The 15,510-nt window shown below is 32.6% G+C and overlaps 1 protein-coding gene across 2 annotated transcripts in view; it reads right to left on the reverse strand.

Annotated features, from left to right (window-relative positions):
• Nucleotides 1-465: 465 nt before the first annotated feature.
• Nucleotides 466-15,510, reverse strand: part of TECRL (trans-2,3-enoyl-CoA reductase like) — a 115,470-nt gene continuing 100,425 nt past the window's right edge. Inside the window, exon 12 of one of the 2 annotated variants that reach the window (XM_077848175.1) lies at nucleotides 466-1,461. In XM_077848175.1, coding sequence (XP_077704301.1) covers nucleotides 1,394-1,461 — 68 coding nt within the window. In that variant the 3' untranslated portion in view covers nucleotides 466-1,393. Of the gene's footprint in view, nucleotides 1,462-9,209; nucleotides 9,383-15,510 lie in introns of those variants that run through there. The other variant, XM_077848173.1, reaches the window with a different exon arrangement.

Raw genomic sequence — 15,510 nt, forward strand, 5'->3', positions numbered from 1 at the left:
AAAAACACAACTCAACTAAAGTTCTAAAAATGAAATATGTTAATACTGAAAATATATAAATATCCACATTTTCATATAATTTCTCAATTCTGTATCACTACTTTTTGAAGCTAAATGTTGAATTGGCAAATACATTGGCTCAGTGGTTGAGCATCTGCCTTCGGCTCAGGGAGTGATCCCATGGTCCGGGATCTAGTCCCTCGTGGGGCTCCTTGTGGAGAGCCTGCTTCTACCTCTGCCTGTGTCTCTGCTTCTCGCTCTCTCTCTCTCATTCTCTGTCTCTCATGAATAGATAAAATCTTTAAAAAAATAAAAAGCTAATTTAATATTTAATGCTAATTTGAATATGAATTTAATATGTGTTAGATTTAGTATTTATGTATGTTTCTAAATAGCAGTACTTAAAGGATGTAATATTTTACAGTAGCTTTATAGTCAAATGACACCCTTATGAGGACTACAAGATAATTATAAGATATATTTATTGGAGTAAATTAGCATGGGTATGTTTCATAGAAGATGAAACTAAGTTATACACAGGCAGGTTAATCTACATTTTGACAGATATTGAATGAAAACAGTAGATATTATCTTGATTCCAGTAAATTGTTTATATCACTGACTTATGTTCTTTAATTTGGACTTTATTTGAATAGGTCTTTGTCAGAATTATTTATTCTGTTATTACATGTTTTGCATCCTATGGCAATTACCTTTGATGTGTATACAAAGAAAACTAGAGCCTACAATTGGTTTTAGGCTTTAAGCAGTAAGAAAATAATGTTAAAAATTGTATATTTATGTTTGCTTATTTGTGATTTACCTAAGTATTTAATTATTTTGAATCTACCAAATTTCAAATAATATTTTTAAAAAGATAATAATTCAATGATGGTACTAGATACATAATGCTGCATCATAAGAATATCAGTAGGGGTGTAAAAAGTCATCCTGAGTTAAAATTGAATTGTTATTAACAACCTTTAACAAGTGACTTGAAATATATCAGCAAATCACATGAAGCAAGCATACTGAAACAATAACTAAAAGCTACATTCTTCTATATCATATTATTCCAGTTGAAGAGGCATTATTATTTTTTTGTTATATATGAGAAATCTACCTTTACTTAGCTAATTTAATTTTGTCTTTAAATAGTCATTTTTATTACTTTCTTTTAAAGTCTGTGCCTTTTTATCTCTTCTCACAGAATTGTTTAAAGAATCAATATTTGTAAATAGCTAGAGCCAGACTTACTGCAGGTAAGTTTTAGAGGTTATTTACTTCTGATATTGACAAACAAAGGAACAGAAGGTTGAAATTCACATTTGAGAACATAGAGAACAAAGCCTATTAGTCAAACATTTCTTGAGTAACCACTCCATACGTTGTGCTAGAGTTTAGAGTTTAGAGCGAGGTGAAAATCAGACAGTCCCTGTTCTGAAAGATATTCTCTAGTACCTGAAAGAAATATTTTGATAAGATTAATATATATTTTGCAATCATAATAATAAACTAGTAAAGCCAACATTTATTTATAATGGACCAGAAATTGGGGTAAACTCATTACTTTGCTATGATTTAAGCATTGTTCTCCTCATTATACCAAAACCTAAAAATCCTAGTCTTATTGATATAGGAACGAGTTAGGGGCAGATGGGGCTAGGCAGGGAAAGATCAAGGAAAGGGCCAAAATCAGGCTCCCAGAAATCTGTGGGCTCCAATGAGCCCCATGAACACCAAATGGCCCCAGAGTCAAGCTCCTACCCATCCCAATAAAACAAAGATAAGACAGAAAAAATAGGTAAAAAAATAAACCTGGCTCCCTAGCTCCAAAACTTTAGGGAGTATCCCCCTTGTAGAAGTAATTGTAGAAACTTACCAGACCACAAAGAAATATGTAATTAAGGTGTTATCAATAGTCCCTGCTCAAACCAAGACTGCACAAGAATCCTAAGGCCATAGGCTCCCTGGCGAGGTTCTCAATAAATGACTGCCTGTTAAAGCTCTCAGCGGCAACCCTCCTGGGACTCCTCTGACTTCTGAGAGCTTTCTCTGTATCTCTGCTTAATAAACTTCTATTGTTTTGCTCACTCTGTTGTCCATGAGATTCATTCTTCAACTCTGTGAGACAAGAACCAAGCTCTCCTGTATCATTATTAAATATCATACATTTAATAAATATAAGACCATAATTTGAAGCCTTGTCTGACTAACTCTATTTCTGTGACTTTACAAAAACAAATAAAGAGGTATATATACATGATATAGGGGAATAGAGAAGGAAAATATAAAACTTACTGGAAGAGGGAAGTTTTGGAAAGGAATTTGTAGAGATGATAAACTTTGGGTTAGGTCTTGGGTATTGCAAAGAGTTGGGATGAAACTTTATAAGCAGATACTTAGAAATATTATATTATGATCAAGGAAGTATAAGTGATTGTTGTAGCTGAGTGGCAACTTGAAATACCTATGACCTGATTATGGAGAAATCTATATACCAAAGTAACTAGCTTGCATATATATTTGAAAGTTGCTAAAAGTAGATCCTAAATGTTCTCACCTTACACACCCACAAACTTATTATGGGAGATGACAAATGATTAATCTTATTCTGATAATCATTTTGCAACATATATGTATATTCAAACACCATATTGTATACTGAAAACTTACACAATGTTATATGTCAATATCCCAATAATGTTTGGGAAACATAATCCAAAAATCAAAATCAAACCAAAACAAAACTGACCAGCTTGGTCTTAATTCTCATATTGAGAGAGATTCACTTAATGGATTTCAATAAGGGAGAGACATATCCAAATAAACATGTGATATATGTCACTTTATCCATTTTGTTGGAAAAGTGTATATTGACTAGGAGTGGTCTTAATAATGTCACAGAACATGAACATTAACAACCACAAAATACGGAGATAACAACAATTTATATCATGTATTTAAGAAATAAGTTTAAATATACATTTTAAGCCGATAATATATACCTTCTATGAAAACATTGATTCCAGCCCTACTAATTTTTGACAGTGTGATTGTGAACAAATTATCCTATATATCATAGAGTCTCATTGTCAGCACTATTCATATTTTTATTTTTTTATTTTTTTTTTCATATTTTTAAGTGGGTAATTTTCAGTGTGTGTATGTGTATGTATGTATGAGGGGAGGGGTAGTTGGAAGAGTGTATCCTGCATACCATAGGGTGTTCAGTGTTATTTCTGGCTTCCACTGTCTAAATGTAGTAACCTTCTAGTTGTGACTACCAAAAATGTTCCCGAATATTGCAGAATATTTCCTGGAGAACTAAGTCGATTCTGGTTATAAGCCACTGCTTTCTACTCCCTCTAAACTAAATGTCTTCAGCAATAATATGGAGATCTTATACAAAAATAGATGGTTGGGAATATTAAATTAAAATATGTAGTTCCTGATTGTCATTTAATGCTAATATTTATATTATGTTTTCTTTATAATGTATGTTAATATATAGAGGTGGTTTGTTTTCTTCGTGAAATATGTGTAAATTGTGTATATATATTTCACAAAGTGTTACTTAATTAATTATATTAATGATTAATTAATTATATTTCTCTCTACTTGTCAAAAAAAGAAATTAGGGACAAAGGAAGTTGTGATTATGTTAGATTCTTTGGGGATATGGAAGATGCAGAAGACATGATAAACTAAGGTCGGTAAGTACAACTCCGTATTTTGAGATAATGTAGAAAACAAAGCTCCAAGAGGAAACAGTAATATTTCCTATACAATTTGAAACCATTGAATGGATTCTCTTAAAATACAAAGAAGAAATTACATGAATTTCCATTCATATAATTAATGTAAATAAATCATAAATGTAAGGGTACTTTTTATAACCATAATTGAACAAATAATCAGAGAAGTAAGAGGGATCAAAAGATGTTAAGAAGATAGAGGGTTATCTAGTTCTCTACTTGATGCAAGTAAAACTCCACATTATTGCTTTCACATCATAATACCACATTGGGAGCTAGAATTTCTACATAGGAATTTTGAGGGGGTATATTCAGTTTACAACATTCAGCCTGGATAAAAATTATTAAAATTAGGCGTGCTTTGAAAATTTCTTGTTTTATATACCTAATTTACACTTAATATTTTAGATAGTCTCAATTTTATAGCATGAATGTTTTATTAATAAAACTCATTGTTGATTATATCTATATAATATTTATGAATTCTAAGTATTATATATGTGTAGTTATAATATTTTTTCAAAGATGCTAATTCAAAATTAAAAAAATAAGAAACTTTAGAGATAAAGAAATTCATTGTTTCTTAGAGTAAAATACCAATTCTTTCTGAGTTTGGAGCCCTAAATCAGTTACAAACATGAACAAAACATGGACCTATTGCACACATGAGTACACATACACATATATCAACTTATTTTTATATGCTAAAATGTTGGGTATTTTTTTAATTAATGAGTCCACATAGTAGACAAATTGATCTTTGCAGAATATGGAGAATGTTTTAGGAAGTCCCTGGCTCAGTAGAATGTTATGTAATTAATTAGCAGCCACTGCATATAGGCTCTGTGGCCTAAAGATCACTGAATGCTTGAATTCCCAATTGAGTTCAAAAATGATATTAAAAGCTAATTTTTAATTTTCAGTTGCAAACTATCTTGTAGAATTTAGCATGTTTTGTGACTTATGTCCTAGACTCATTGGAATAAAACAATAGCAAACTAAAATACATACATATATTTTTAATTTTAATAATCAAATTATTTATATGAATTAATATTAAATAGGTTCATGCTCCTTCATAGTTTTGAGCTGCAATCTTTCAGAGACTTTAGGGATGGATTAGGATTTTTAATCCTCTTTCCTGTAAGAATTACAAATTTATCAATTCTCTCCTTAAAAGAAAAAAAAAAAAACCTAAACACAAGATCAAGCACTTCACACATATAAGTAACAAACTCAATCATAAACCCACTTTGTTGTCGATGAAGAGAAAAACAATCTTGTCAGTTTTATTTGGTCAAATTTTATCCCTTTACTCATGTTGATTTGATTCTTTACTTTGAAGTTCATGTTGTTATTTAGGAAAAGCCTTTTGTTCTACTGTTTTATCATTTGGAATATTTAATGCAATTCTTAGTAAATTTTCTTTTCTAAAAATCATTTTTTAATTCTATGTATACTTCAGAAATTCCTCTACTTCATCAATTATTTTGTTCTAACTGAATGGTCTCACCACACTGTGTAACTTTTCATCATACTCTAAAGAAGGTAAAATGGGTTCTGTGGGGGATCCCTGGTTGGCTCAGCGGTTTAGATCCTGCCTTCAGCCCAGGGCGCAATCCTGGAGTCCTGGGATCAAGTTCCACATTGGGGTGTGATCCTGGAGTCCTGGGATCAAATCCCACATTGGGCTCCCTGCATGGAGCCTGCTTCTCCCTCTGCCTGTGTCTCTCTCTGCCTCTCTCTCTCTCTTTCTGTCTCTCACGAATAAACAAATAGAATCTTTAAAAAAAAAAAAATGGCCTTTGTGTTCTCTCTCATTTTTATTGGGAAAACCAATAGAGATTAGGATTATAATTTTATCTAGATACCAAAAAATTAAGACATGTTTTCCTATTTTACCTCCATCATTGTGTAAAGCATAAATTACTGTGATATTGAATAGGTAAAGAAAGTGAGCCTCATAAATATTTACCAAAATAGACCCATGTTTTAAAATGCTTAAATTTTGAACTTGTAGAAGATGGCTTTGCAAATGTTTGAATGCATCATAAGAGCAATAGCGTTTCCTAATAAATTAGAATTTTTTTCAGTAATACATACAAATTTTCACACATGCAAATAAGCCAATGTTAATTGCTTATAATATATATTAATAATATATTATGGCGTTTTAAATATGCATAGAACTAAAATTCATAAAAGTCTAGTAGTTTATATAAAATGTTCATAAACTGCAATATTCACATTTTTTCAAGTTCACAAGAATTTACCAAATTAGACCATATGCTGTGTGTATAACAAAGTCTCAAAAAATTTCAAAAATGAAAAGTGTAAAAGAATCATTTAGAGTATATTTTCTGATCACATGGAATTAAGCTAGATTAAACAAAACATCTGGAAAAGAACCCCAGATTCTTAGAGACTAAAAGCTTACTCTCAAATAATTCATGAGTCAAATAAGAAAAACATAAATAAGAATGTATTTTTACTAAAATGTAAAATAATAAATGATGTAATTTTGGAATATAGGTGTGGTTTGGTGGGATGAGGTCCAGAGTCCATGACCAAGAAATAATTCTGGAGACATCTTTGGTGCAAAATGTTGGTTTTATTAATGCTTAGGGGCAAGATCCATGGGCAAGAAGAGTTGCTCCCTAGGGTTGTGAGGGGTGGGTGATTATACACTTGGAAGTTGGGTGAGGTAAATAAAAGGGAGGTTTCAAAAGTCTTTTCATGGTGAATTAGGGACAAATGGGGCTACTCAGGGCTAGGTAGGGAGCCACGGAAGCAGGCTCACAAAAGTCCCAAAAAATGCTGAGGTATAAGGAAACCAGAAATAAGGGAAAAAGCCAAACCACCCTGCCTTAGGTGTGGGCAGGGAGGATGTCTTTTTTATGACAGGCATCTGTGACCAAAAAAGAATAACCAGACCCTAAAGAAGAAGTAAGGCATTAAAGATATTATCACTAGTTCTTACTCAATGATGATATCAATAGATAATGTTAAAAGATTTAGGTTCCTTGGTTGACTTCAAATAAAACACCAACCCCACAAATCTTAAGTGGCAACCCTGTTGGGACCCCTCTCACTTCTGAGAGCTTTCTCTATATCTTTGCTTAATAAACTTCTATTGCTTTACTCACTTTCTGCTGTCCACAATATTCATTCTTTTACTCTATGAGATGAGAACAAAGCTCTCCCATATCAATAGGTTAAAGAAGACTCACAGGACACTGGAGGTCCTGGACACCATGGACAAGCTGTTTTTCCCTATAGCAAGCATTAACATTAAGAAGATATGAACAGAAAATTTACCAAAGAAGACCTTATACACATGGCCAACAAGCACATGAAAAAATGCTCCACATCACTTGACATCAGGGAAATACAAATCAAAACCACAATGAATTACCACCTCATACCATTGAGAATGACTAAAATTAACAAAAAGGAAACAACAAATGTTGGAGGGGATGTGGAGAAAGGGGAACCCTCTTACACTGTTGGTGGGAATGTGAACTGGTGCAGCCACTCTGGAAAAGTGTGGAGGTTCCTCAAGAAGTTAAAAATAGAACTGCCCTATGACCCACTAATTGCACTACTGGGGATTTACGCAGATATACTGATGTAATGAAAGCACCCCAATGTTTGTAGCAGCAATGTCCACAATAGCCAAACCGTGGAAGGAGCCATGAAGTCCTTTGATAGAGGAATAGATAAAGAAGATGTGGTCTATATATACAATGGAATATTACTCAGCAATCAGAAAGACTGAATACCCACCATTTGCTTCAACACGGATGGAACTGGAAGGTATTATGCTGAGTGAAGTACGTCAATTGGAGAAGCACAATCATCATACGATTTCACTCATGCGTGGAATATAAGAAATAGTGAAAGAGATTATAAGGGAAAGGAGGGGAACTGAATGGGAAAAATTAGGAAGACAAATCATGAGAGACTCCAACTCTGGGAATCAAAGGATGGAAGAAGGGTGGATGGGGGGATGGGGTAACTAGGTGATGGGCACCAAGGAGGACACTTGATAGGATGAGCAATGGGTGTTATACTCTATGTTGGAAAATTGAATTTAAGTAAAAAAAAAAAAAAAAAAAAAAAAAAGACAGTTGGGAACTTCCTGGAGGGATGTTACATATATCCCATCCAGGAGTGGGGATGGGGGTTGCAGGGTGTGAATTTGTGCTTTGTCCTCAGTTAGCCTCCAGTTTCCTCATCAATAAATGCATGACATATCAAAGCTTCAATGACACATCAAAAGCTGTGGTTAGTGGAACATTTATTATAAAATTTAAAATGTTGAAAATTATTTGAACTCCATTCTGAGGAAGCTAAAAAAAAAAAAAAAATAAAGAAAATAGAAGAAAAATAATGTGATCATTACAATAGATGAAGAAATCCTTTGAGAAAACTTAATACTCCCATCGCTTAGGGGCCAAGTGCAGGTAACTCCAAGATGGGCCACTTTGACATGAACATTATTTGATTTTAAAGCAACCAAACCCCAGCAGATGTTTACCTCCCCCTTAATTGCCAGGAAGACAGCTATTCTTTTTAAATTTTATTTATTTATTCATTAGAGACACACAGAGAGAGGCAGAGACACAAGCAGAGGGAGAGGCAAGCTCCATGCAGGGAGGCCGACTTGGGACTTGATCTGGGGGCTCCAAGATCAGGCCCTGGGCTGAAGGGGCGCTAAACCACTGAGCCACCTGGGAAGACAGCTATTAACAGAGATCCCTCTTTACTTAGAAGCTTATCAACATAATAGGGCAACCTTTGTTTTCCAAACAACTCCTTTCACCTTCTTGACAATGATCTTTCTCCCCTTTGTATCCTCTGGTCCCCTACCCTTCTCCTGGGTGTATATAAGTATCATGTTGCCTGTCTTTGGATTTCCATGCCTGTGTGGATTCCCCATTTGTATGCTATTAAATTTGATTTTCTCCTGTTAATCTGTCTCATGTCAGTTTGATTCTTCATCCAGCTAGAATGACATTGAATAGTAGAAGAAATTCTTCCCCCTCGATAATCATAAACATTTAACAAACTAGATATAAAAAAATATTCTATAATCTGATAAGGAATACTTATAGAAACTTTTTAATCACTGATAAAACATTGGAAATGTTTCTCTGAAGTAAAAATGAAAATTATCTATCATTTTATACAATATTGTACTGAGAATATGCATGTATACATATTTGTGCGTATATAATTATTAGAAAAAATAATGTAAACATTTGCATGTTATATGCCTTGACAATCCAAAGTATCTCCAGAAAAGCATAAGAAATAACACAGATTAATAATAATAATGATGATGCAGCAAATTCTGAAAGGTAGTATTTAAAAAAATAAGTGGAAGATTAAAAAGATAAGATAGAATTTACAATACTGATAAAAATATTTAAGATAAATCTTTTTTTTTTTTTAAAGATCTATTTATTTATGAGAGAGAGAGAAAGAGAGAGAGGCAGAGACACAAGCAGAGGGAGAAGCAGGCTCCATGCAGGGAGCCCAACACGGACTCGATCCCGGGTCTCCAGGATCAGGCCCTGGGCTGAAGGCAGGGGCCAAACCTCTGAGCCACCCAGGGAACCCTGTTAAGGTAAATCGAATGAAAAATGTAAAGATCTCTACATGGAAACAATTTTATTGATAGAGCATAAAGACCATCTAAATAAATTGAGAAATTGTGAATTATAAAACCCAGTATTGCAAAGATCAATTTTCCTTGAATTAATCTATAGATTCAACAAAATTCCCATTTAAATCTCAAAAGATTTTTTAATTTACAAAGTGATTCTAAAATTCAATTAAAAATGTAATGGCCCACAAATGACCAAAATAGTCTTTAAGAAGAAAGGTAGGGGATCCCTGGGTGGCTCAGCAGTTTCAGCACCTGCCTTCAGCCCAGGCTGAGATCCTGGAATCTCAGGATTGAGTCCCAGGATGGAGTCCCAGGATGGAGTCCCACGACGGGCTTCCTGCATGGAGCCTGCTTCTTCCTCTGCCTGTGTCTCTGCCTCTCTGCCTTTCTCCCCACCTCCCCCGTGTCTCTCATGAATAAATTAAATCTAGAAGAAGAAGAAGAAGAAGAAGAAGAAGAAGAAGAAGAAGAAGAAGAAGAAGAAGAAGGAGGAGGAGGAGGAGGAGGAGGAGGAGGAGGAGGAGGAGGAGGAGGAGGAAAGTGAAGAGGTGAAGAGTTAGGACAAACATCACTGGGAAAGAAGATTAAATGAAGACAAGGTAAGATTAGTGCAAGGTTAAACCCAAAGCCAAACAAAAATAGCATAAGTCTGACCAATGACATAAAATTGTGAACCTCTAAAATAGACTTACATATAGAGTCACTTAATTTAGAAAGGTATAAGGCAATGGACAATTATTTTCTTTATGAATAGTATTAGGACATTACCTATCTACACAATAAAAATTCTGGCCTCCATCTTACTCTGAACACAAAAAACATCAGTTCCAAATATATTGGAGATCAACTGTGAAAGATAAAATATTAAGATTTTTAGCAGAAAACATAGTTGAGCATGTTTGTGACCTTGGAGGAGGCAAAGAGCCTTTGAAAAAGACACAAAGAGCAAGAACTATACAAAAAAAATGACTATATTAATACTATATTAATGTTAACTATATTATATTACATATTAATGTTAACGTTACTATTAAAATATGCATTGAGGGACTAGAAAAGCAACTCACAGAACAAGAGAACATATTTGGTAGGTTCATAGATCCATAAAGAAATAAATGAAAGAGACAATAGAGAGTAAGTAGATGGATATAAAACAAGGAACTCACCACTTAAATACTGAAGATTTTTCTACATATCAATAGAATAGAAAACTCAATAGCTTTTTGAGTAAAAGATAAATGGTTCCCAAGAGAGGACACCCAAATGACTACTAAGCATGTGAGAAGGTCTTAACTTCACTAGACATCAGAAAAATGCAAATTAAATACACAGTGATATATCAGTACATCCCCAACCAAATGCAAAATGGAAAATACCAAGTGTTGGAAGAACTGACTGCATGATAGTCTTTATTAAAGCTGGAAAATAAGCATACCCATTTCATAGCAATTCAGCTGTTAGATATATTCTCAATAGGCCTGTGTATATATGTTTACTCAAAAAAGTACAAATATGTTCACAGCTGCACTATTTGTGATAACCTAAAGCTTGAATTTGCCCAAATGCCCATGAAAATTAAAACTGATGAAAAAAAAATATCAAAAGGGATAAGGTATCACACACATAATTAGAAGAAAAATAGGCAAAAATACGTACAACAACATTTATTATCCTTGTAGGATTTGAATAAAAAAAATACACAAGAGTTTTTTGCAGGTCACAAAACCTGCAAACTTGTGCTCTCAGAAGCCACAAGTTTTACTTTTAAGGAAGATAATGATTAGAAACAAGGTAGCATGAAGTGGGCAGTGGGTAGGGGTCTTCCAGGCTGCTGGTAATGTTATGTTTCTGCAACACTCTAAGTATACTTAGTTTGAAAAATTTATTTATGCTTAGAATAATGTATACTATTTGGCATATATATATATATATATATATATATATATATGTATATATATATATTCCAATAGAAAGTTAAAAAATATTTAATTTAAAAGAGTTCATATTATAAAATAAATTATATATGTAGAAACTTAGGCATATAAAATCACCTGAAGAGTTCAATAGATGTTAAGTAGGTTAGGGATTATTTGAACATATAAAATATGAGGAAATATATTTGGAAATGACACTAGAGAAAAAAATGTAGGTACCAGCCCATAACATTACCTTATATTATTTATTGCCCTGGATTTTTTTCCTTTCAATTAGAATAAAATCTAAATATTGGGATACTTGGGTTGCTCAGTTGGTTAAATTTCTCTCTTGGTTTTGGTTCAAGTCATGATCTCAGGATCATGAGATGGAGCCCTGTGTCAGGCTACATGCTGAGTGCAGAGTCTGCTCGAGATTCTTTCCCCACCTTCTCCCTCCCTCTTTTTCCTCTCCCTGCTCAGACTCTTACCCCTTCTCTCTCTCTCAAATAAATAAAATCTTTTTAAAAAATCTAAATATTATTCTCTTGGAAATTACCTTGATGCAATTTCTTTTTGTGTCTCTTCTTACACGTATTCTTATATTCTATAGCAGAATTGAATTTTTTAGAATCATACAACAAGTAATTTAACATTTAGACTGCTCTATGGGCCATGCAACACATGTCTTCAGTATTTCTCCAAACACTGTGTGCATAATTCATTCTTTTACTAAATACATTCCATTTATACTGGATGGCTTACTGATCTTCAAGCATTCCAAGTATTTCCTGTCTCAGTGCCTTATGTATGTCAATTTCAGTCGTCTAATATATTCTCTCTGCAATCTTTCACCTTGCTAAGTACTCTGAATGTCTGATAAAAGGTCATCCATCCCCTTACAAAGTAAATTCTTGTTCACACCATCTGCTTCATCTTACCCCTCATATTATTTTACTTTCTCATAGTACATAATTCATTTCCTTATAATATCGATCACAGTCTAAAATTGGTTTGTCACTCACTGAATTGTTATATTCTAATATTGTACCTCAAATAGAATGCTCCAAGAAAGAAGAAATCTTATTTAACTTGTTCAGGAAAGCTCAGACCTGGTTTTTGGATAGCATATACTAATAAATAAATTTAACCAATTAGTAGAAATTATGTTATATAAAAAGTAAACATCGGTCATTTAATTCAAACGGGATTTTATGATACATGATTTTTGAGAGCAATAAGGATTGACAATGATTTGAATGGATAACAATTTTCTACAAGAATATTAGGAAAGGATATTAAAGGTTACTTACTGCAAACATCTCATTTTATAGATAGGAAACCTCATGTCTAAACAGGTAAACAAACTTCAGCCAGTGTCTGATATTTCACAATAATTCCTAAGTGACTTATTTTTTATTTCTATAAACTTCTTAAAGTAATAGTACTTGGATTTAAAAAAAATCCTTAATGGCATTATGTATCCGATTGTATTCTCTTTGGAATTAGCCAATAGATAAAGTGTAATGATTGCCTCTACTTGGAGGTTCTGTCAGAAAGTATGAGAGAGATTTTGGAAAATAAACCATCCAGTGAATGGTCAGTAAGTAGGAAATCATTAGAGCAAGAATGAATTGTAGGTAAGAATTTATCATAGAGATAACATTGATTTCCAAGGCAGTAGAATGACAAGATACATAGGAAATTATGTTTCGTGATTGCTTTGAACATTTCTTATATTTGTTGTAAAGAATAAAATTTTCCAGGCACCAATCTTATAGGACATCATTTCTCAAACAAATTGTATGTAAATATGTCTTCTATATATCTTCTCAATGAAATCAACCTGGGATGATTATAGATTCATTTTTTAAAATATTTCTGAGGATTTTTTTCTCACATCTTTTAAGCACCATCATCAAGCTAAAGTTAAAATCCAAAATCTCATTTTAGCAGGAAACTTCTGCCTCTGGAAATGCTTTTATGCATTTCCTCAACCGAACCTCCTCTGAAGGAAGGCTAATTATAGGCTTCAATATGCACCTGGGTGAAAATTAACTTTTAAGCAGCCTTTAAAATAAACGGTTTTTAATTATTATCATTATGCAAAAGCTGCATAAATGCCTTTAATTGTGCTTATAAAGTAACATTTGCTATAATCACCTTTAATATCCAAGAGCAACATAAAGGTTTTCTTTTCTTTTTTATTAAAATTAAAGTAGAAAGAACCCTTATTATGGATTCACAGGTCATTTTATTTTATCTTATGAGAGCAAATGTAATTGAAATAGATCAGCTAAAAAATAATGAAATAGATCAGCTGTTGAAACTTAACATGGACTGAATGCCAGTTACTTAAAATTGAACTAAAAATATCTTGAAAATATGTTTAATTACTGAAGATTAAAGGTCAATATACAAAATATTCAACTATAATGTTGAATTTTATGATTTGATTATTCTAGACATAACATTTCTACAGAGAAGATCAAACAAGCACATTAAAAAATTAGAATATGCTTCATTTATTTAAAAATTAATATAGACAAAAAATTGAGACAATATATTTTTTCTTTTAAGAAATGACAGTGCTTAAAATGGCTCTGTGCGTGTGCCTGTCTGTGTCTGTGTGAGTCAGAGAATAACTTTTGTTTCCACAAACCTTACTAAAAGACAAAATGTACTATAGGTCTATTTTTATTCAAAATTAGCCAAAACATTTTTAAAAAAACAAAACACATGCAAACAAACCAAAAACACCTATAAAATAGCAGCTTGAGGTAGACATGATGAAGGGGTGGAGAGCAGAGGCAGTATGCTGTGATAATTTGGGGTGGCATAACAGCTGACTTAACTTTTGTTGTTTTTCTTTTGATTATTTTCCTTCACTAGCTACTTTTTATAAGGAATGTGTGAAAGATGAAGATGTGGTATTTTAAAAATACTGTTTGCAAATTTTATTTGGGATTAGAGAAAGTATTATTCCAGAAAATTATTTTAAAAGTAGTTATTAGAATAATTATCAGAGTAAATGAACTGTATTTTTAATATTACATGTAATACAAACCCAGAAGATTCTGATGTTAATTTATTTACTCTCATATGATTAATTGCATTCATTAAATTGAAATTTTATTGGCTACCATTCTTAAAGACTTCAAATGGAAGTTTTAAAAAACTATAGCTTAAAAAAAAAAAAAACTATAGCTTTGCAGGGATCATAATATTTGTTGAATTAAACAATTTGGATAGAGGCTGAAATCTGTGATTATATTTTTTGCACTCCTACCTAAGTTTATTTCTAGCCTTTGTTGGGCCTGGGGACTTTACTAGTAAAGACACAGTGAAGACACAGTTGATGAAGGGACATATGTGAGATTCATTTCCCAACCTGGTCTTTTTACTTTGCATGGTTTCAGCCTTCTAAAGACCTCTTAAACTGATTCATGTCTAGATGTGTGGAAAGGATTTATAAAACATCAAGTCAATAAATAACTCAATCTATGAAGATACCATTGGACATGAATTTATAGATCTATATATTTCTCAGGAAAAAAAAAGATCTATAACAGTTAATGGTATATGTTTGGTTTTAGACTTTAGGGGTTTCTGTTTTGTTTTCATAAATGGTATGTTCTACAAAAGTGATAGAAATGAAGTGCAAATGCATTAGAAGATATTACAATAGAGAAATGGCCTGAGAGAAGATTGATCATGTGAATCAGATTCTCAGTTCCATAATTTTTGAACAGGTATTTACAGTTTAAGATAATGTTCATTCCTTTTTAGCTTTATCCGTATAGTCAAGTGAATAAAAAAAAAATAAAAACATAAAGAAACCTTAATAATGTCTTTAGATGTTTTAAATCAGAAAGTAGAAAACATTTGGAGAACTTATGTATTACTTTGGAAAGTTCATGAAAATATAACAGCATTCTATTTTTATGTTGTTTTTATTAATCATGAAGGGCTGGTAGGCAGTTCTATATTGCTATGTCAGTTAATGGAGAAGAAATACTGATTTTACATGTTTCCATTTGCCAAATATAGTAATAAAAGACACAGTCATTGTGTCCCTACAGAACGTTTTTTCTTTTCAGTTTTTCTTCAAGTAAACTTATCTGTTTAAATATCTTATTTGTAGAGTATCCTGTTTGCTGAGGCA

Source organism: Canis aureus, chromosome 14 (assembly GCF_053574225.1).
Source record: "Canis aureus isolate CA01 chromosome 14, VMU_Caureus_v.1.0, whole genome shotgun sequence".
Lineage (NCBI taxonomy): Eukaryota > Metazoa > Chordata > Mammalia > Carnivora > Canidae > Canis > Canis aureus.